General features: G+C 44.7%; 2 protein-coding genes and 1 pseudogene across 6 annotated transcripts in view; 2 read left to right on the forward strand and 1 right to left on the reverse strand.

The window, feature by feature from the left end:
• mh (DNA-dependent metalloprotease SPRTN) overlaps positions 1 to 1,016 on the forward strand; it is a 48,355-nt gene extending 47,339 nt beyond the window's left edge. For 3 of the 4 annotated variants that reach the window (XM_084587786.1, XM_084587785.1, XM_084587783.1), the window contains one exon: positions 69 to 1,015. In XM_084587786.1, the coding sequence (XP_084443912.1) occupies positions 69 to 853 (785 nt within the window). In that variant the 3' untranslated portion in view covers positions 854 to 1,015. Of the gene's footprint in view, positions 1 to 68 lie in introns of all 4 variants that reach the window. The other variant, XM_084587784.1, reaches the window with a different exon arrangement.
• A 4,943-nt stretch (positions 1,017 to 5,959) lies between these two features.
• Positions 5,960 to 10,519, reverse strand: Yip1d1 (Yip1 domain-containing 1). The gene has a single exon (XM_084587787.1). It carries the CDS (start codon positions 10,433 to 10,435, stop codon positions 9,650 to 9,652), a length of 786 nt encoding a protein of 261 aa, XP_084443913.1. The 5' UTR covers positions 10,436 to 10,519; the 3' UTR covers positions 5,960 to 9,649.
• Positions 10,520 to 10,714: 195 nt separating this feature from the next.
• The window catches only part of LOC146201823 (E3 ubiquitin-protein ligase MARCHF2-like), a 35,067-nt pseudogene continuing 22,140 nt past the window's right edge, over positions 10,715 to 23,641 (forward strand). Inside the window, exon 1 of the transcript XR_014701760.1 lies at positions 10,715 to 10,766. The product of XR_014701760.1 is annotated as an E3 ubiquitin-protein ligase MARCHF2-like (transcript). The remainder of the gene's footprint in view (positions 10,767 to 23,641) is intronic.

Raw genomic sequence — 23,641 nt, forward strand, 5'->3', positions numbered from 1 at the left:
TGTAAATGCAGTATATTATTTTTTGGCAAATTTTTTATAGATGCACCTTTCTTTTTTCTTTTTAAAAGCTGCGAAGAAGCCAAAGTTGGCGGATGGAGCAGACATCAGGACTTTGCTCATGCCCCCGCTCATGCCCCGCTCAAGTCACTCAGTCACCCAAGCAGGTACAAAGCTTCCCAGTAATGTGCATACCTTGTCCCGGCATGCTGCTGACCAGCAACGGTCTCAAGTGGCTCTCTACAGTGGCAACGGCCATAAACTTGGTGGTTGTGCCACCAAATCTCGGCTTCTAGGAGAAGACTCCTCGACGAATGAAATCACAGTGGTGGAATCCAGCTGTATTTTGGGAAGTGTCACTCAGCAGATGCAGAAGTTACTGGCCAGTGAGGCAACATCTGATAATTCTGCAGTGTCAAGGCCTGGCGAGTCGGTGGACCAGCCTATAGCCGAGAAAGAAGCGATGCCTGCATCACACAAGTCACCACACTCGACTCAGCCAACGTTGAAAGACTTCCTGAGCCAGAAAAAGCCTGCAGCGGGAACCAGCAGGAAAATGAGTGCTGCCAAAATGAAGTTCATTAGAGACCTCCTCAGTTCTGACAGCGAGTCCGATGATGACTGCATTGTAACAGCAGCATCCTTTGTGACTGCGGAAAAGCGTGAAAAGTTCCCTGTAAAACTGGATGAGGCAAGTACATCATCATCATCACTTGCTCCAGTAGACGTAGGTGCAGCAGCAAATGTAAGCACTGCAAGCAATTCAACTCTAGTCCAGTGCCCAGTCTGTGGATGCTTCCAGGAAATGGAGGCCATGAATTCACACCTAGACATATGCCTTATTGAAGATGACTGATCAGTTTCCGAGAGTTTGGCTGAGCAACTGGGAATTTTGGCCATTTTTATGCACAGTGTGCAAAAATAAATTTTAAGGTAATATAAGGTTTAAGCCCTGTTAGCTTATTCTACCTCAAGAGTTTTATGAGTAATAAAACTTGCTTGACTTGTGGGTACATTTTGTCTGTCTTGTAAAGTGTATATATATATATATATATATATATATATATATATATATATATATATATATATATATTTGTTCATGCATAGAAAAGAAAGTGCGGTTTACTGAAAGTACTTATCTAGTTTGTGTGTCTGCGTAAATAGTGCCACAAGGTCATGTTTATTTTTAAGTTACTGGTAGTTAGTCAAAGGCCTCTGATTTGTTCGGCTTAAAAGTTTGCATAGAGTTACATTTTGGCTTCTTCATACATAGGGAGGGGATCATAATTTTATGCTTTCCTTAAATTAAATTTCCGTAAACTTTTGTGACGTTTACACTCTTTAGGTTAGGTGTTCTCATTCCTTTTCTTTTTTTTTTTTTTTTTTTTGTTTGTTTTGGAAAATATTCTGTGCAGACTAATTACCAGCGCATTTTTTTGTGTGTGTGTGATGCAGCATAGCATTCCTTTGTGGTCATAAGTCACTTGGCCATTTTGTCAATGCGTTTGTTGATTTACTTGTAATTAATGCCTGTACAGTCGCAAATACACTTGTGCTAGTCAAAGGATACAGTATTGGAATTTAAAAAAAACTCATGGAAGTGGTGGAACCATTGTACAAGAATGCAGGTTGTAGTTTATATTAAATTGGGTTGTCATCTTATCACTTGGCTGTTGCTCCAGCTTGAGTGAGAGGGCGGACATCACTTGGTCCACACAGAGACTGCTAGGATGGAACTGCAACTGCACCATTGCACGATAGACTGAACATGATGCTCTTGCAATACAACCTACTTAACCAAGCAGTTGCTTTTAGCAGGCAATGACAATGAACAGCGGTAGTAAGATGTGGAGGCGCAGCTTGTGCAGTTTTGCTGCGCTTGACTGTCAAACGCATTCCTCAATTATTGCCTTTTAAATGACTGGAACAGAGGAAGATGATGCCATTTTTCACATGAAATCAAACACCTGTTGTATTTTTAGCCACATTGTATCCATGCTAAAGCGTTACTTCCACAAGGTGTAAATGTAAAATATAACAAAAGAATTCATAAAAATGGAAGAAGAGGATAGAAGGTATTTTGTAGTGTTTCTTTTATAAACCATTAAGGTGTATTTAGTAACTGGCCATTTATTTACCAGATAGCATCCTCACTGACACTTTCAAGACCCTTTTATAGTAAAGATTTTTACTTGTCCTAGTGACTACTATAGAAGTGTTCTAGTTGACCTTTTTTAGGTAAAAATTTTAATTGATTCGGCATGCCTTCATCGTTTTTTTTTTTTTTTTTATTGTAACAAAAGAAAAGTTCAACCTCTATTCATACATCAAAGCATTGGCCACCTTTGCTTATCCGTCATGTGCAATAGGAATGAAAAAAAAAATAAAAAAATATCTGTGAGCACAGTATTGGAGGAGGTGTACAATATATTAAAGGAAAATCTATGATAGATGACGAGGAGAAATATGCATCTTGCAGTATGTTGTACACTACAATTAAATGCTGAACAAGGGTCTCGTTGCAGATAGTTATCAGAAGTAACAGTGTGATTTTACACCAGTACTGGCAATCTTGTTCTGCCTATTTTCAAATGCCAGCTAATTTGCCTCTAGTTGGGTACAACTGAAGAGAAAAGTGCCTCTCGGAGGACCCTCCTACAGCGAATAGTGTTGACCATTGGCAGAAGGGCCTCCTTTGAGGGGGATCTGCCGCTTCATTCTTGAGTTATGTCTTCCAACATGACCTGTCGGTACATGTATTCGAGGTTTTGTGAAGTACAGGCGCAGCCTCAAGTCTGACAGCTTTGCACATAGCTCGTTATCCAATTTTAACATTCAGTGGCTAGTGGTTCAAGTAATTTACAGGGGCATTGCACGCACTTTACAGACTACGGTTACACTGGTTTTTTAGTAGGTGACTGTTTCTCTTGGATTGGCAGCTTTTGTGTGGCCAGGTGCACGCAGGAACAAATGTGGTCTATTCAAGCAGTTTGCTGTACATATGCCATATATAATTTATCAACAATATTTGTAGCTACCTGAAGGCAAAGAAGGCAATGCCAATTGAGCACAATTTCCAGGGCCTTGGTGATGTACTGAGGAATTGACATAGAGGGCTAAGTCTGCATTTTGTTGAGAATCTATTTATTTACAGCAGACAATGCAGCTGAGCGAGCATTTTTCCAGAAAGCATTGGCTCATCATGTCACCTGCCGGCATGTGACTGGAACTTTGATGCACTGCAGCAGAAATAGCACAGATTAATCCCGAGCTGATAGTGCTGAACTAATGATGCGAGGGTTATGCTGCTAACTGTGCAATATATGCCACATCTTTGAGGTAGTGACATGAATATGCTAAATCATTCTTACAGCTTGTGAAAGAATGAGAAGGTGCAGGTTCGGTGGTTAAGGTGTGGAGCCACAAATGCTGTAGCGTGTAGTAAAAGGCGCCATAACTGCAAGCTTTAACGTCGCAGTTAAATGCCCCATTCTCTAGGAAATCTTGTGTTGTAGGTGTTGTGGGCAAAAAAAAAGCAAATTACGAGCATGGATCTGACAGGTGGTAGTTGGCAAGAGACAGCCAGGCACTGATTGGCCGGTCAGCTGTGTGATGTCATGAGACCATGTAACATGGCAGCAGCTGCCAACTCTGCTTGCTCCTTTAAGACAGGAATCGAGCCCATCACGAATTTAGATCTTGAGTCAGACACGGTGCTTCTAAATATGCATTCCCATTCGTACGGCTTGGTTAAAGCGGGGCTTCATATATATATATATATATATATATATATCAGGTGGTCTCTCACACAATATAGTAGCTTACGACTGTGTGCTATTTAGATGGCATGATAAAAGTGTCACAAATTAAGGGATTAGCGATTAAGCGAGCAGCAAAACGCATGTATGCGAACAAGGATCTGCAAAGGGAGCCACTGACAGTAGCTACTAATGCTAGTGTCCCCCAAATTTTCGCATTGGCGAGCACCAAGTGCACAGTAAAAGCATGCCAAAGGCATAGCTCTCGGTCACATATGTTGATAACCTTCAGATGCCACTCAAATAAACCGCAAGGAGTGAGCTAATTTCGGGGTTTGGTGCTCCTTGCTAAATGTTTCAGAAGCCAAGAGATGGCTTACTATGTGTCAAATAACATGAATTTATTGTGCTTATGTCCATTTTGCAAGGTGCTACATATTTTACTTGTCTGTCATTCACGGTATTCAGAACTAAATTCACCTTAGTGTGTTCAGTGTTGATGCTTGGCGGAAACTTGGTCTGAACTACCCATATTCCTTATTGAAATTTTATGTAGGAGCTCATTTTAAAGGCTCCTTGATCCAGTTTTGCAAAGCCTTCATGCATACAACACTCACCCTCGTTTTATCCCATCTGCAGAATGGCCAGTGATGTTACACCAGTGGCGTAATCAGAAATAAATTTTGGCGGCTGTTACGAGTCACTGGTTGAAAAAAAAAAAAAATACGGTGGAAAAAGGCCGAAAGGTGTGTATGAGGAAGGGGGATACAGAGCTCAGAAAATTTGGGGGGTTGTTCTGACATCAAAACACCGCTCCTGGCTACACACCTATGTTACACGTCCAAGGGAAACGCGTGTCGGTCAGCATCTTTTCAGGAAAAAGAGGTTGCACTTGGGAACACATTATAAACATGTTCTGAAAAAGACTGTGTTAAAGACTGTGCGAGTGCTGGGTCCATCGTATGATGAACCCAGCACATACATCAATGACATGAGCGAGCTGCTCAGAGCATGCTGGTACAGCATGCTTGTATAATGGTGCTGAGAGGATATTGATAACTTTGAAAACAGATGTGGACAATTGGTTAAGGAAAAGGCCTACCCCTTTAGAAAATTTGATCTGGTAGAGTAAATGCTAAGTGAAAATGGGATGGCTTCTTTGGTCACTACTAAGGAGTGTGCCCAAGGGTAACATTTAAAGATTGCAATAAACGGAGGTGTGCAAATATTGAAACTTTTGAATATGAATATGGGAAAAAGATGCCTTAGGATATTGAATAAATTATCAGTAAAAAAATATATATATCATAAAATTATAAAATAGCTGTGTTTTTGTTTGTTATTTCAAAATTCTCATGGTATTTGCAAATAAATTAACTAGAAGTGTATACCTTTTGAAAAATTATGTAAATTTTATGCAGTATTCCGTATACCAGTTTTCATGCAGGATGGACCTGTATGAAACCGCATGGAGCTGTCATATTGCTGCTGATTACAGTAAACACATTAATTCGGCCTTCAAGGAACCAGAAAAAAATCCAAATTAACCGAAAGCTCGAATTATCGAATGGGCCTGGAAAGAACCTGGAAACCATTTGCATCACAGTAATTTTCTCAGATGAACACCTGCACGATGGCTGTCTGCATTTGAAGTTATATCCTAGTGAAAACAACTTTTTTTTTTCTTGATTTCGTCAAGTGCTTCGCTTTGCATACACTGTCGGGAGGGCCTCCGCTACCCTTTTCACAGTCCGATGCAATAGCAGTGGTCCCTCTTCACAAAACACCATTGTGTTCTAAGGATGCTTCACTGCACAGTCCACGTGGCCTAACATTCCGGTTAGAACATTAATTACGGCGGAGCTGCGGAATTGAAAATTTCCAGAACGTTTGGAAAATTTCACCAATTTTGCAAATATGAATTGAATATATATTTTTTTTAATTTCGAATATTCACACACATCTAGTAACAAATTTTCATTACAGCAACATTGTTGGGCTGACAGAGAGCTTTTTGCAAGCTATATTTGGAATAAGTGAATGTACAAGCACCTGTATGATGCATGGATTGTGATCCAAGTACTTGAGACAAATATTTGGAAGCAGATGCTTGTTACTGGCAACCAAACAGCACTGTACGGGGAGCACCCTGGATGCCAGTACTGCCACTTCACCCAGAGTTGTGACATTGACCCTCATTGTGGCATAAATTTTTTTTTTTTTTTCATACATTTAGATTATGTAAATCCAGGTCCTAAAACAGCATATATATATGTATATATATTTTTGCTACATTCCAAGCTTTTTTGTGACAGAGTTGATCACACTTGTCTAGAGTGCTCTCGCAGTCTCGTGCTGTAGAAGTAAGCCGAATCCTGAAGCAGCTACTTGCTTTCACTTATAATACTTGCGTTCGCATGGAGGCAAACAGACCTCAGAACAGCACAGGCAAAAGTTCTTTGCCAAGTGCGAAGGTTCCTAGAAAATATTTCACTTCATTTGCTCCGACGCAGACTGCTCGAGCGCTCTAGACAAGTGCGATCGGCTCTGTACTGGAAAATGCCTAATATTGAGAAAACAGACTTCCACAGCACAGAAGAAGATTGGGGCTTTTGCTGCCCGTGTATGCTTGTGCATTAGCTGCGCTGAGACTGTCAATGAATGCCTAAAGATGCTCTACCACGTGTTCATATGCATGCTTTTTTTTTTCAACTGATACCATACAATGTGCTTGCAACAACCTCCAGTTCTCGATAATGCTCACTAGACAGCAGTACAGGTTCTAAAAATACGGCTTTTTTATGACACTGAACTTCCCTTCTTGAGGCTGTTGCATTTGCAGTTTTGTGATCTAATATATAACGCATAATTTTTCCATCGCTGGGTCTTGGGAGGATATATTCTAGCAAGGCAGACAGTTTTGCCTTTTTGGAACAGGCAGTTGCTTTGTAATATGTTTGTCTTCAATTCCCATCTCCACTGTGCTCCCTCGCATCTGGTTTCTTCAGTGTTTAGGCCAGCCAAGATCTTTATCTTAAAATCTGCAAGAGGTAGTCTTTGTCAAAAGTGTAGGGCCCAGGAGGTCTGCTTCTGAGTCAGATCATGCAGCTTGTAATGCATTTCCAGTGTTCCGAACCTCTTGCTGGTAAGTTTTTGTAATATGCTCTCCAAAGGAAAGGACCTGCACTAATGCTAAATCGGTGCCACTACACTGCTCAGAAGCAGACCCCCTGGGCTCTACACTTTTGACAAAGGCTGTGTACGTTGGAGCAGCCTGTGCAGGTGACTTGTACAGCAAGGTAGAAATTATATCTGTGATAAGACGTAACAATACACAATTAATAAATCACCTTTTTATTTTAAAGGGCAATATGAACAGCAAAATTGAAGGCTGTGAACATCAAATGTTAGCATTTTTTTAGTCAACAATATAGTTTGACGTGTCCTTGGGTTTTTAGCCAGACTTTTTTGCACTGCATATTTATAACTGGCATCACTGCACATGGTATTGTTGACAGAATCATGTTAACCTTTTATGTGCATCTTCAAATACGCGAAAAGCATCCACATTTGGTGCATAAGAAAAACAAGCAACACCATTTCATAAGTATCGATAGCATTCAGTTTTGCAATACAACATTGCCCCTTAAGATAAAAAATGTCATTAATTGCTTAATCATTAAGCATCATAAACATGCTGTCTTGCTGCAAAACCCACCTGCAAAGACCGCGTGGACATATCTTTCAAAGTTTTCAAAATACGAATCTCTATAAATTAGAAAAATCACACCATATATGGTAGCTGTTCAGCATGCGACATTGAAATGCGAGTTTCCCCAATTCCCTCCTTTGTTACTGGTTATCACCACAGTGTAGATGGGCAAAGGAGTATGATTAAAGTGACAGCATGATTTTAGCAGCACTGTATGTCTGTACTTGAAAAAAGGCAAAGCCATTGGTTGCCATTTCTGCAGCCATATGCAGCTGCCGTGGGTTACATTAGCTTGCCTTATAGACATAGTTTGCCTGCACTGTGCTTCAAAAGCAGTCTCTTAAACTGCATGCTGCTGTTTGGAGAACAGCAAAGCATCTGCTAGAATATAGCAGGGATTTACTCTATTTTGCTTTATTTCCTCAGTTTTCTCCAAGATATACTGCACCACATGTATTTTTGTATTCTAGCACAATGCACCGAGTGACGAGGCACACCATAGTGGAGGTCCTGGGATTAATTTCAACCACCTAAATGGTCGTAAATGAGCATAACAGTACTGATACATTCAGGTGTGTGGAGAATGTTGCATTTGTGATTTTTGATACTTCTTTTATATCAGCGCTTTTATCACTTATGTTAGTCACCAAAACCAGGCAATTCGTCCAAATACCGAGGTCTGAGTGAAGGACATAGTTGCGTTAACAAATGGTTTGGTTTGGTTTGTGGGGTTCAACGTCCCAAAACGACTCGGGCTATGAGAGACGCCATAGTGGAGGACTCCTTAAATTTCAACCACCTGGGGTTCTTTAACGTGCACCGACATCGCACAGCACACGGGCGCCTTGCTTTTCGCCTCCAGCGAAAAGCGGCCGCCGAGGCCGGGATTCGTTGCCGCGTCCTTGGGCACAGTAGTCGAGCGTCGTAACCACTGCACCACCCCGGCGGAGGCGTTAACAAATGCAATGCTTACATCTACCATATTACAATCAAGCCCACTTATAATGGCCACAGTTACAACGGATGCTTACGTTTTATTTATTAGTACCTCAAAGGCCCCATTCAAGCGGTATTACATGATGGTAGCTGCACCTTCACTGTTATGAAGGTGCAGCTACCGTAAAAATATGTATTTGGGCTATGACACTGCAAAACGAAAACCGCAGTTGCATCACTCAGTTTTAATGAACGAGAAAGAGCTGTAAGCCCTCCCAGCTGTAGGAAAATATCAGCTCCCTGCCAGCGCAGCTACCAAAGATTGCCCCATGCTCCTGGGAACCGCCAAAGAAAGTGTAAACTCTGCAAAGAAGAATAAAAAAGTGGCATTACAAGTGCAGTTAACTGGTGAAGACCGAAGCCAAGGATGCCACCCTATTATCAGTTGCTGTGAATGCCTATATCGGAAGTGGAGTCTAGAGCAGCTAGCTCGGTAGTCAGCATGCGTCTCGGTCAGCAGCTCACGACTGCTCCGGAGAGTATAAAAGGCATCTTTATGGGTTTGCCTTGACTAAACAGACATTCACAATGGACTTTTTAAAGAAGCAAACATTGTTCTCTGTTTGACTATTTTTTTGGCTGTAATAGGGCAAGTCTGCTTACTACGAGCTTCGGATACTATGAAAGTAATCCGCATAACTGTTAGGATCGTTATAAGTGGGCTTGACAGTACTGTACCTTAGCTTAGTCATTTTCCTTGAATTCAAAGTGAAACCTGCTGTTATGTGCTGTCAGAACTATGCTTTATTTCCTGGAAAAAAAAAATGTAGCTACACATAATTATGCACTTTTCTGTGTAGTAAGTGTGCCAATTAAAACTCGACGAATGCGCTTGAAAAAGAATGGAAATCGGTAACTGAAGCAGCTGCCAATAGATGAACTGACATGCTGACATTGTGTACAGATATGTGCCCAGCTTATGTTAAATTTCACAGAGGTGCATGTGCACGCACCAGTCACCAGAGTTCCTTGGGAGAATTCCAAGGAAAGCTGGCAGACATCGGGTACACTGAGTACTACAAGAGCACCCCGCACGGCAGCTGTAAAAAAGGGCAATGCAGCACAACACGACCTATGCCTCTGCAAACAGGTGCTTTGCCTGGCGGGTGGGGAAAGCCAGTCTTGAAGTACGTATAGAGGCGTAGGCGTTTTATTCACTCAGACACACGCAAAAGCAATGGAAGTGCTAGAATATGGTGAGGAGCGCAAATACTCCGTACACAAGGGCGCAGGGGTAGAGGACAAGTGGTTGCTGGTGCACCATGCTCAACGCTGTGACAAACAGCTTGGACGCAGACAGCGCGCACCAAACGACAACGGCCAGTGCGACGGCGATGCCCAGGCTGCCCTTCAGCGAGAACAGGATGGACAAGCCAGACAGCAAGACCATGGGGAGCAAGCAGTAGCCCAGCACGCTGACCGTGCAGCCTACAGAGATGCCGGACGCACTCATCAGGTTCAATAGTGAATACATAGCCAAGCAACCAAGAACACCGATTCCGTAGATGTAGCCAAAGTGCACCTTGCCCGTGAGCAGCAGGAATCCTCCGAACGCGAGGCAAAAGACTAAGGGTCCAGCCAGGTCAGTCTCCTGCAGTATGGCCGCGTCGGGGTCCTTCATGGGGTTCAACACTGCCACCGTCTTCTGCAGTATGTGATCGAAGTTGATGCCCAATTCTTCTAGCAGCGGCGGTTCGTTCTCAAAGTCGTCGTCCGCTCCGTACGACCCCAAGCTGGTGTCTGGCGTGAGGATGCTACCAGTGTATGGCGATCCAGCTCCCACGTAGCTCGACGGACCGCCGTACTCAGACGCGTTCACTCCCCCGCCGGGTGCCGTGTAGTCGAAGGTAGCAAACTGTTGCTGTGCCCCGAAGTCATGCTGGGAGCCTGTGTCGTACATGTAACCTTGCTGGACTGGCGGTGGATTATTCCAACCATAGTAAAAATCCTGGTTTTGACTATAATTTGACATCACTCTTGCTTTTCGTACTTACATTGACTTGCGGACAGCGTCACGATTCGGAAGCGGAAGCAACCGCAGCTTACTCTCCAAACCAGTTTAGCAGGCGATGGTAACGAGAAAAAATCCTCACCTTCGAGCACCTTCTACCCTATGGTAGGAGACGAAAACCGCTCAGAACTATATTGAGAACCATCCATTTATAAAAATACCTCCTGAAGAAAATGCCTGCAGCGTCAGGTTTTTTTCTGTCCGCCGTGTGGCGGCGCGCTGTCAGATGACCCTCTAGCAGACGACACGCTGGTGGCGCAGAATGCTCTTGTAACTGTTGTTGAAGCAAAAAGTAAGCCTTGTGGTCGGCTGTTTTTCGCATTGCTTCTGTGTTATGTTTAGCGTGATCATTTAACTATTGGCGGATCGATGAATGCACTTGCTGGAGCGAATGCCAAGTGAACAAAAAGCGTGGCTGTTGCGTTCCGTTTCGGATGTCCGGTAAGCGAAGAAGCCTGCGGCGCTTCATTTCATAAAGTTCCTGCCAGCTTAGACCTCCGGAAAAGGTGGCTGAAGATAATCCGAAGAAAAAACTGGCATTCAAACACTACATCAAGGTTTTCTGTAGTTTGCAGCTTACATTTCTAGCGACATTTCTAGGAACATGTAAATCATGTCCCCGTCCATCAAACCACGTCTGGCTTAGTCAACGTTACTAGATGCTTGCCTTACTCTCGTGCGGCTGACAAAATTAAGATCGTCAGCAGCTTGCAATTTGTATACACCTCAAATTGTGGACCACTCCGAGCACAATTAAGTGATCATGGAACATCTTCGCAAGTTGCTCGTCTTGTTTGTTACTTATCAATGCGCGCTTGCTTCCTTGCAAGCTCCTTTAATTGTTAAGCGGAAAAACTAGATAAATATATACCTCTGTGTCCAAACGTCGTTGCAATGCATGGTGTGCGTCTCGCAGGGACTTCGTGAACTGTGTTTATCGCAAAAATAATAGAGAACAGGCAAATAGCTTTATTTTAGGTATGCGAACGTTCTATTTATTGAGGAGGTACCCGGCCGTCCGCTCTGGCGAATTTTCACTCGAAAAAGAATCTGTAACGTACGCCACAATAGCTGCTTTCCAAGATCTTCACCCGATAGAAACACCTCTCACAATGCTCCGCCGCGTGGTTGTAATACACGTACGCCAGTTTCACGAAGTTATAAGAACATGATGTGCACCCGGGCACTCTCAATGCAATATGTCGGTGCGTCCCTAGGCTTCCATCGATTGCGCGCATTGCAGCCCTTTGCCACGGGTCGCGCAGCTGAACTTAGAGGTCAGGTAATTCCGGATTATAGCATAGATTTTTCGAATTTTGTATTATGTCATTGATTATTTTCCTTCCTTAACTGCTTCTCCGTATTAACTGATTTCTAGTAATTGGCAAAATTACAACACATGTATGCACTATGCATGCAGTTTAGATACATACTTTGAGGTATTTCTAGCCTTTTAAAGTACTTCCTACAATATAAGATGTTTTCAACGTGTCCCCTTCGTAAACTGCCCATACGATTCTGTTCAGACCGCAGGCAAAAGGTGCCAACGACATGGTCACACCAGTCAAAGATTGCAAACTACACGTTTTTAAACTTCGAAACCGAAACTGATGGCCATTTTTAACACGGTGTAAAAAGAAGCACTTGTTACACACTGAGATATTCAAAATACGTTTTTCGTTATTAAAAACCAAACATATGAGCCTCAACATTCTTAAAAAGGGATAAAACTGCAGGATTGAGCCCCACGCACCATAGCCTTCCAGCCATATACAGCCGGTGCTGAGCCACGGCCGGTCTCGAGGAAGAGCGCGCTATTCGCCGCGAGATCGACCTAGAGGTGACGCTACCGTCACTCCGGTAGTGTGGATCGGCAGCCGGCGGCGCTTGCAGAAACGCACGCTGCGTAGGTCTGCTTCTGAGTTTACGGCGGGTTTGTTGGCGATGAAAACGTGTCTTCTGCAGTATTTCTGCAATATTGTAGAAAAAGATCCAAGGATTTCGCCAATGCAGCTGAAGAAGAGCGGATTTTAGGAAAACAAAGCACGCAACCACCAGTCTTCTAGATTTACTTTGCACGTTTCTTGCGCTGTACCGCGCTCACGCGCCTAAAGCTTTGGCCGGCCTAATGACACCTTTGTTTTTCTTACTGACTTTTAAACAGTTTGCGCGTGTCTCATGTGAGTGAGACCGGCGATTTTAGTGTCAAGCCCACGCAGATACAAGGTTCGTGCTCTGACCTGCAGTAATTTAGACTGTATCGAGAAAGCCTGGTTCATTATATCGTACTTGACTCGAGGATTAAGCAGGTTAAATGTAGCATTGGCAGCGCACTGCATGGCGAGTTTCTTTAGACTGAGTGCTCATCAACTCTGGCCCAGAAAACCACGCACAAGTATCCCCCAAAAATGAGATCACGCCGACACTATACAGGAAATCTCGCCGCACAGGAAAGCTGATTGTTCACGTGTACAGCGCTGAGTGGATTGAATTTGCCGAGATGCTTTTTGCGGCCACTGTCATAGAATGTGATAGTGTATTAATGCATGCGCCACTAACTGTAAATGATTTCCTGAAACCGAGGAAAGTATAAGGGATTTCTGATATGTGTGATGTTAATATATAACGGTAAATTAGTAGTGTATTTATTTTGTTTTGCAATGCGAATAAATTTCATCGTGCGAGAGAACTTTTAAACACTTGACAGAATTTACAATAATCAGCGATTAATTTTCAGTAACGTTAAAGTGCAAGCTACGAATTACTCGCTGCGAAGACATCGTTATAAACTGCGCATGGGCGTTGTCATGTTCTGGGAAGCAATTTTACACACTGAAAATTTCTTCATCACTAATTATTTAGCAGTGACTAAACCTTATGCGAAGTAAATATTAGGGTTGGTACCAAAACAGATGCCGGATATAAAACTATTCCGAAAGAAATGGATCGTTCATCTTATCATGCGACTATAAAAATGTATTTATTCCCGAACTAAACACTGATATTTAAGCCCGCATGGAGCTGTTTTACTCCCCTTGTCAGAAATGACGAGTTTTGTCGGAAGACAGCACTTGGACGAAAAGGGACTATCATGATTATAATAGGCTACCACTAAAGTACATTGATCTTGGTGTATTATGTAATATTTAGGGTAACAATTAGGTGCAGGGAATATGTTTCCCAAACATTCGAGCATTTCTCTAAAGCAAAACGTGCTCACTAAAACTTTTACGGATGCACAGAAGCCTTCAACACCAAAAAGAAAAGAAATGCATATTCGCCCGGGTTTAACGCATGAAAGCGGCATCGGCTTTGACGGATGATTGCAGAGGCTGGTTTTGGTGTCGTCTTTATTTTTTAATTATTAACACCACATTTACCACGTGGGATTGTTTACTGTGCAGTCAAATCCCACAGCAGAGGACGCCTTTTGAAACGATTGTGATTGAATCCCCCGTTCTCGAAATCAGCAGTCGAGCGCCCTTACGTACCATTGAGACACCGCAACAGAGGTTTAAAAGAAAAAAAAAAAAAAGAGTACTCACACAACTCTATCGTGCATACAGACGGCACAGTAGGCATAGAGTGGTCTGTTCAAACTGCATTCTGCTATATGAAGCAGTCTGCGGTGGCATATTCCGAACAGAAACGGGAATATGCGATTTCTGAGCGTTTGCATTAACTTTTATTGACGGCAACGACCTGTTTTGCTTTGACTCGGCGGTAGCGACAGTGCTACTTCTTTGAGACATTGCATGTCAAAGGATCTCAAGCGCCGAAGACCGCGATGGATGATGTCCTTATCCAAGCATGACATGCTCGATACGGACAAGTATATATATTTTTTAATGAAGCGTGGGGTTATAGACTGTTCATATTTATTTTGCAAGAGGCATATAGGTAAGCAAAAGCTCACAGGAACTTCGAAACAAACAAAAACACTCCTGTACACGCCGCATGCGCGCGCGTAAATCACTGCGGGCTGGCACGCGACGCGAAAACGCATCCACACTGAGTAGGTTTCGCCGCTGAGCCGCAAGGTGGCGACTCTGCTCGATCTCGAGGCCAATAGTGCCTAGAATATGCTGACTAGTGTGTCGAGCGCGCCGGCTGGGATGGCTCGGATAGCAATGAAAGCCGCCGGCGGCCGCATAGCGGCGCTGTGGTGCGAGAGGGTGCGAGCCGGTTTCTCGCGCACATTGCGCCGCGCTGCTGAGAGTTGGAAAGGGAGCTGCGCGTTGCTTTGGCTCACGTTTAATACTTTGTTTTAGAGCTCTTTCAGGAGCTTAGGATTGATATAACGTTTTAACATGCTAATGTTAATATCGAATTGCTTTGTTCAGATTGCTCGAACTTGAAAGCTCAATCGGTACGTGAGCCACACGCTAACCCGGTAAACGCACATGAGAGCTTTCGCGTTTGGAGGAATTCAAACACAAAGAATACAAGTCACGAAACACAGATTCGGTTTAATAGAACGAAGGCAGCATGTTTAATCAAAAGTGACATCTGCTTGTAGCTTACGGGGGTCTCGGTTCTGGCAGTCTTGAAGCCATAGGTAGCATAAGAGGGTTCTAACACAGCTTTCGCCCTCGCTCTTGATCACGTTCTACGTGACGCTGGCGGTAACAAAGGACGTTCCACGTCCGCCGCTATGGTTGAGGGTGGCGCTGGTGAACACTCTCAAGGTTCGTATACAGACAACATAAATACCCAAGCAAGTAGCAGGGGGTACAGCGGCCGATGTAGCTCAGTTGGAAGAGCACCGGACGCGATATTCGTAGGTCGTGGGTTCGGTTCCCACCATCGGCACGTTGTTTTTTCTTCTACTTTGTGTTTAATTATCTTTCCCCTAAACAGATTACATTACTAATTTCTGTAATTATCTAAGTAAACATTAAAAAAAAACAAAGCACCATCCCCAACGCTTTCCTTGGCCTCGCCGACTGTTGGCTTCTTTCCTTCATGTATTATAACGAGCACCCTCATTTCCCCTTTTAATGCGAGTGGAAGGCAATGCTGGCATGTTCTTCCCACTTGTCCAGATATCCTAAAAAGTCTTCCAAGAAACGCATGTCTGGGCTACCCGGCTTAAGTGCACGCTTGGTTATCCTGGAGGTCATTACTCGTATCAGGCGATTGATTAGCTTGACGAAGTCTTCTGTTGGTTGCACCCGAGTGTATATAGTCTCCACATGCTGTCGGTGCAAAAAAAGTCCTTTATTAACCTCATCTCCAAAAAGTTGGAATGCAAGGTCAACCTTCATCTTTTCAAAGTTATTGGGTCTTCAGCATAAGCTAGGCTGTCATCCACGAAAGGTATCCACATCCATGTAACCGGAATGAGAATGTCCTCAAACGGATGACGGCCTCCGTGGTGGTTAGGTGTCTGCAGTGTAGCCTGGCTGCCACTCTGTTCACCCACAATGCCCGCTTCACTGGAGCCGGAGGAGTCGTTGCAGTCTTGAAAGCCAGCTTCGAGAAAACAGCAGCCCTCGTTGATTTCCGAGCCCGAATCGCCGGGTCCAGTCCCTGCGCCCCGCTTATGGCGTTTACGAGTTGGTTGCTGCTCGCATATGTTTCTGTCCTTCCTTTTTGGTGCCGTCTTGGGCACAAGGTGTGGAGGGTATAATGTTAACGTTTTGAAAATAACAATGTTAAAATAACCATCTTCTACATGCTTCTGTTTCGCACCCCAGTTATGTAACCCCCCTCACATAATACTCCAATCGGAGCCCGTGAGGTGTTTAAATAAAAAAAAATAAACAAAAAGACAGCAGAATACAAACGAGGAACCTTTACTTACAGCGGCTAATTAAGGTACATTGCGGCCTGCGATTGCACAAGATTTTGGCGAAGTCACCATCTTTTGAATGAAGAAGCTGACGAAGTTTTTTTTTTTTTTTTTTTTCTCAGATACACAATATGCACGAGACGCGGCCGGTTATTCGCGATGAAGCTGGTTGGTAATGCCGCGCTTACGGTGAAACATGCGCCTAATATATAACTGCATCCATATGACATATGTGTAGCGCAAAAGGACAATCGAGGGACACAGAAAAGGTACACAACACAGGTGCTGTCTGTAGCGCCTGTGTACACACTTAGTGCTACACACTGCCATGGAGCACCGTTACCGACTCGCCCAGGTTTGCATCCTTGTGAATATAACTGCATGCTCTAAAAATGTTTCTCGCCAACAAAAGCAGTTGCCGTTTACCTTCCGTCATTTCTATCGATGCTTCGTTCCCATTGTACAGAATGCGTACTTACGTAGCATCAGATAGCGCAGTAATACTTACGCTCCTTGTTCTAGCGGTAGCCCCGTTTGCCAAAAATGCACCGCTTTCTCTTTGGCATTTTTCTCTGCAGTCTAGTGAGAGGCACTGGGGAAACAACAATCGGGAACCGCGCTTCACCACTGGTGACACAATAAAAAAAGAAGGGATACAGGCGAGCACAGAACGCGCGCACAAAACGAGAAAAAAAACACCGATGCAATCGTCGCCGAGCAAGTAGAAGTGCGGAACGACTCGCATGAGCAAACACCTACACCGTAAATAAACTACTGCACCTTCGTGAAAGCAAAAGACGCGCAGAAGCAGGTTTAACACGCACGCACAACACCAACAGATTGCCGTATTCTGAAGAGAGAAAACTGCGTCGTCTGCTCAGGTGGCACCCTCCCGACAAGCAGCGCCCTCTGCCGCTAACGATTGGCTTTCATTGCAAATAGCGCCATCCTCGCCCACAGGGAAGCGCGGGCGCTCGTCACACTAGCCAGTATATTCTAGGCACTATAAGCGCGCGCTCTCCTTCGAGACCGGCCGTGGCTGAGCATGGTGCGGGTCATTTTTTTAGCGCCGCCTAGCTGTCAACCCATGCCACGGCCGGTCTCGAGGGAGAGAGCGCTTCTCTTCTCTTACGGCCTCTCCAATGGGGTCTGTTTCCACCGCCCGCCGCGCCTCGGTGGGGTTGCCACCGCCCCACTGCTGCTCCTCCGCTACAGCCGTTCACGCGCAAGGGAAACGCGCGCTCGCTTTTAGCTTCGCCCGCATCAGTTGCAAACGGCAGGTCCTGATATTTCACCCCTTATGGTTTATACAAAGGTTTATATCAGCATCGAAAATTTATTGTGTACGAGGAATAAAATACAGTCAACAATCCGCTCACGAGCGCGCTCCTTCGTCAGTGCGGCCGTGCACGGTCGAATGAAGCTTTGGGTACACTTCAACATTTTTTACCCCTAAGTTTTGTACAAAACTAAATTTACCAGGTTATGCAATCTGCCTTTGAATGTTTTAATCAGGTGTAGCGCGACCTGACGTGAGTGCATGGTGAACTGTTGGGTGGAGATTCTGTCAACCGCTATCGTTTTCGTTTAAATCCGAAAAGGCACTGGCAAAAATTCATGGCGCGTCTCAGATTCAGAGTAAAGAATAAAAATTTACTCATATAGTAAAAATTTCACTTGTCTAGGGGCGTGGGTTGTTCTAGCTTCGTTCAAAACATATCAGTCGGTTGAAAGACCGAAGATGTGTATGTAGTCTCGCGACTACTTTTAATCGAGGAAATGGGCATAAACAGTTAAGCAGAATCGAAAAGAGCGGCAAACAATAAAAAAATTGTCCTTCAAAGTTACACATTGCACTATATACTCACCAATTCATCAAAATGCGACCTGCGTCTAGAAAATTCAGGCTCAAAACCTTCCTGCACGGCTTGTGCACATAAGGAGTTGGCCTCTCGGTCTTCTCCGTCACTTTTCTGGTATAATTAATTGAGAAGAATCCTGAAAAAATTTTCAAATATCAAAGAAGCGGACCTAATAACATAGCTGTTGTCAATTCCTTTCGGACAACTCAGTGTTGAGTTCTGAAAGGCTGACTGAATCAGGATCTTAAGTACTTCGAGTACATTTGTGTGTAGTAGGTGCACGGCAGCTTTTTCAAAAAAAAAAAAGCTTGTCCAATAGGGCAACAAGCTCTGGTTTCGGATAATGCAGTCCACTAGAATATTGTCCTCGTAGAGAAGAGTGTACTACATGGGGCTGCTTTTTTCGCTAGTTTCAAGAAGAATTGCGCAAGCGTCACACCCGAAGTTGATTAACTAAACGATATATCCAGCGACGTAAGGTGAACCGGAATATGTGACAGTGGGAAATGGGATGGTAGGAGATGCCATCCCTTCCTTCAGTGCCTTGATTTTGCTCTCAGATGAAACGCCCGTCTTGACAATGTAGTCATGTGCCGCTAGCTGTTACGGCCCTCACATCTAGCATATGTCATTCCCTTCCGCACATTAACCTTACTTTCCCGAAGAGAGCCTCAATGGGTCGCTATTATAGGGCTTGAAATCAGTCTTCAGTGAGAGTGTCCTTCTTTAACGCTTTAGAAGTTTCTTGCATACTTTCGATATAGCAGTTGAACTCATTTGCAAGTCACTGCATCGAGTATCACCGTCATCATTTATTGGCCTCTTTTTACCACTTCGAGCACAAGTGGTGTCATGAATATCAAACCATTTTTATTGCTTTCATAACAAGCTTAATATCATGTAAAAATTTCATTAAAACAATGTTTACTTGCAAAATAAAATAATGTTTATAATACCACACATTGGCTAATATATGAACTGTAATAACATTTAAAACTCAACCCTACAACGTTTACTTTGACTGTTATACTAATACTTTATATCATGCAAGCATTTTGCAATTTACATTACATTTTTATTAAATTATTTTCATCTTCGGTGTTACATGAATGGTTTCTCATCTAGCGCTAAAGACGGTTTTGCTGGAACAGAGGAGTTGCTGTCATGTTAGCCTTGAAGAAGCTTCGATGTTGTGGGGGTTTATATGAGGGGAGACGGGTATTCCACCCCGCTCCTACTCCGCAGGTGCAGCGTCCTCGCTAGCGACCCGCGGAGGGGAACAAAGGGGACAAAGGACGGGGACGACACATAGTTAATACTCCAATGCTATTTATTGCACTTGCAAATAATACAGAGCATGCCGGCTAGCTATACATCAACAAGGTTTTCCTTGGAAGGGCAAGGCTACGTAAGAAGGGCTTTTGACTCACCGGCTGGGAAATGGGGGTGCGACTTCGGCGGCGGACATTTGAACGCGCCGGGAATATGGCGGCCGGGATCTCCCGTGCGCGCCGCATTCTTCGGACGAAGCCATACTATGGCCATACCACGGCGTTTGCCGCGGGAGGCGGCGAGAGCGTGCGGTATTTACCGGTCGCTTCGCCGTTGGGAACCAGAAGATGGGCGGTCGTGCACAACGGGTGCTCCCGTGTGCGCAGCGTACTCCGTGAGCGCTATCCCCCGGCATTTGCCGGGAGAGGCGGCGGGAGACGACCGCTCTCGCTGCCGGCTGGATCCAGAATCTCCCTCTCGTCTTCTCGCGGGAACCCGCGTAGACGTCTTGGTGGCGCACCCATCGCTGGTCTCCTTCCCCCAAGGGGAGGTATTTACCTCCTCTCCCAGCCGGCGCTGTCATGAAGCTCCTTGGGGTGGTGGTGGTCGGTCGCGGCGAAGGGGGAGGAAACTGGTTTTCCACAATGTGATCACTTCTCATTCAGTTTTTTTTTGTTGTTGTTGTTGTTCCTATTCTTGTACAGAGTTTGGAAAAATTCGGAATAAAATGAACAAAAGTAGCTGCCATGCCGCAATGTATGGCATGCTTGTCGAACGTTTGCTGAACGACAGTGTTTTTTATATCCGTTCACGTGTGTAGTACGTTGACGACATGCCGCTGCAGCATCTACCTTCCGTGTTCTTTAATTTCGGGGCTGCATTCACCACGAAACTCGCGAGCGACAGCGCGAAACCAGGCAAAAGCCACCCGCCGCCGCTGAAGCAGACGCGGAGCGGACAGTGAGCAGGTCGCGCCCCTTGCGGTGGCGGAGAGCGCAACTCAAGGAGAAATGTTCCCATTGTTCCCGCGGCGATTGAGAAGGCAGTAAGAAAGAGCGCGCGCTCTCCCCTGAGACCGGCCGTGCCCATGCAACGTCGCGGGAGGGTATTTTTGCAGATCGTGATCGCACAATCACGTGACACAAAAGTGACGTGACCTATACGTCACTTCTGCGTGTCCTGTCGACGTTTTTTTTTTTTTTCTTTTTTTTTTTTTTTTTTTTTTTTTTTTTTTTACTGGGGAAGTGAGAAAAGCGCTTGGCCGTCGGAGCGCGACTTCGAGCGGGCGGAGGGAGAGCATCTAGTCGTCCACACGCTTTCTTCTGTATTTTTTTCCCCTATTAGTAGGGAGAGGTTGAAACGAGGGGCGGGTAAAGCCCCTCAATAAAGGGGCTTAAGGGCGGGCAGGCTAGCCAACGTAGACAGCGTGGTTTCAAACGAGTGACGGCTTGGAGCTGCCCTCGGTAAAGCAGTATGCACGCTTCCTTTCTTCTTTTTCCCTAGCTGTGAGGTATGGGCTGGTTTGGCTTGAGAGGCAGCGGAGGGAGTGCTGAAGATTTGCTGTCGTTTACTTCGCTCAATCAGCCGCTTTTGCACCTTAAAAGTTACGCCTCAATTATGTACATACAACAACTATATATATATATATATATATATATATATATATATATATATATATATATATATATATATATATATATATATATATATATATATACATATATATGAAGGAAATAAGCCAACAGTCAGCGAGGCCAAGGAAAGCGTTGGGGATGGTACTTTGTCTTTTTTTTTTAATGTTTACTTGGATAATCACAGAAATTAGTAATGTAATCTGTTTAGGGGAAAGATAATTAGACACAAAGTAGAAGAAAAAACAACGTGCCGATGGTGGGATCCGAACCCACGACCTCCGAATAACGCGTCCGGTGCTCTTCCAACTGAGCTACATCGGCCGCTGTCCCCCCTGCTACTTTCTTGGGTATTTATGTTGTCTGTATACGAACCTTGAGAGTGTTCACCAGCGCCACCCTCAGCCATAGCGGCGGACGTGGGACGTCCTTTGTTACCGCCAGCGTCACGTAGAACGTGATCAAGAGCGAGGGCGAAAGCTGTGCTAGAACCCTATTACGCTACCTATGGCTTCAAGACTGCCAGAACCGAGACCCCCGTAAGCTACAAGCAGATCAATCAAGAAGAAATGAGGGTGCTCGTTATAATACATGAAGGAAATAAGCCAACACTCAGCGAGGCCAAGGAAAGCGTTGGGGATGGTACTTTGTCTTTTTTTTTTTAATGTTTACTTGGATAATCACAGAAATTAGTAATGTAATCTGTTTAGGGGAAAGATAATTAGACACAAAGTAGAAGAAAAAACAACGTGCCGATGGTGAGATCCGAACCCACGACCTCCGAATAACGCGTCCGGTGCTCTTCCAACTGAGCTACATCGGCCGCTGTCCCCCCTGCTACTTTCTTGGGTATTTATGTTGTCTGTATACGAACCTTGAGAGTGTTCACCAGCGCCACCCTCAGCCATAGCGGCGGACGTGGGACGTCCTTTGTTACCGCCAGCGTCACGTAGAACGTGATCAAGAGCGAGGGCGAAAGCTGTGCTAGAACCCTCTTACGCTACCTATGGCTTCAAGACTGCCAGAACCGAGACCCCCGTAAGCTACAAGCAGATCAATCAAGGGGAAATGAGGGTGCTCGTTATAATACATGAAGGAAATATGCCAACAGTCAGCGAGGCCAAGGAAAGCGTTGGGGATGGTACTTTGTCTTTTTTTTTTTTAATGTTTACACCGGAAGAAAGAGAACGAAAGCAAAAGACTGCGAACGCGCAAAATCTGCGCTCACTCATTCCCCCGGGGAAGGAAAATTGTTTATTGCTTGGAGCCATGGGGGAGGGGAGAAGACTGTGTTGGAGGAGGAGCCATGGCGTGGACAAAACTATAGTGCCTAGGCACTATAACAAAACTAACTGTCGCGAGCGGGTTAGGGTGATGCTACATTCACACCAAATCGGTCTAGGGGCGGGGCCTCCGCTTTTCACGTGATCAATGACGTCATGGCATTGGCAAAAAAAAATACATACAATAAAAAAGCGCGCTCCGCATGTTCTTTTCGGCCGTCGATCCGCGCGCGCGCTTCTAGATCTTCTCTATCCATTCCACTGTTTCCTAGCGACCATGAGTGACGCTCCTGAACGTCAGAAGCTCATTTTGCGACGCTACCTCAGCAACATACATGAGGAAAGAGGCTACTGACATTGATACTAGAAATGCGAAGAAGATTGTAAAAAGTTGGAGAGATCTCGGCTGACAACGTGAAGTAGCTGTGCGGATTTCATGAGAGTTCGATGCGTCACCCAAAGGTAAGTTCCTTTCACAGTGTCGGCGCTTCTAGCCAGTAATATACAGGGTGTTTCATCTAAGATTTTACCTATTTATTAAAAATAGGAAAATTAAGTTTTATTGACGATTCTTTTTTTTAGCTGTTGTATTAAGAGTAGACAAAAATCAGGAGCCTTAAAGGGTACTAATTAGCTTAAAAATTAACTAAGATTAACTAATAAACTTTTTCTTTATACCAGCTAGAAGCTACTTTTAAATTGCAACAGTGAGCTACCGGTGTGAGAATGCCAAATGGTATTTTAAACGACAAGAAACGTGCATTTCTTAAGGACTGCAGCACTGGCAATTCTGGCCACTTTCGACGCACCAAAACGAAACCTAGCAGACGAAGCGCGGAATTGTACGCGCCCACGAGTGACGCAGTCGTGACGTCGCCGGGCGAATCAAGCCGTCTGAAGGCGGCTGCTGCCGCTCGTGAAATACTCGTCTGGCGCTGCGTCATCTCATCCAGTGGTGCGATATCTGTGCATATACTGCTTTTCTTTTTATTTCACCCTCTGGGAGCCAAAGCTTGTAGCCAAGAGGGAGGGCTGATTTGCCCATACCATCAGCGCTACACCCGCACCATGACAAGCTTCGCCCGCAATGCGTTGGTGATATCTCAAGATCCTACCAGACCATGACGCTGCTCCAGGCCCGTATTTCGCGGGCAGCAGCGGCCGCCTCCAGACGGCTGGTTTCTCTCGGTGACGTCACGGCTGCGTCACTCATGGGCGTGCATAAGTGCGCGCCTCGACTGCTAGGTTTCGTTTTCGTGCGTCGAAAGCGGCCAGAATTGCCAGCGCTGCAGTCCTTAAGAAATGCGCGTTTCTTGTCGTTTAAA

This window comes from Amblyomma maculatum, chromosome 1 (assembly GCF_055883805.1).
Source record: "Amblyomma maculatum isolate TAMU_Amacu chromosome 1, ASM5588380v1, whole genome shotgun sequence".
Classification (NCBI taxonomy): domain Eukaryota; kingdom Metazoa; phylum Arthropoda; class Arachnida; order Ixodida; family Ixodidae; genus Amblyomma; species Amblyomma maculatum.

Coding starts and splice junctions, on each gene's coding strand:
- Yip1d1 (XM_084587787.1), bottom strand. CDS start 10,435: ATGTCAAATTATAGTCAAAACCAGGATTTTTACTATGGTTGGAATAAT.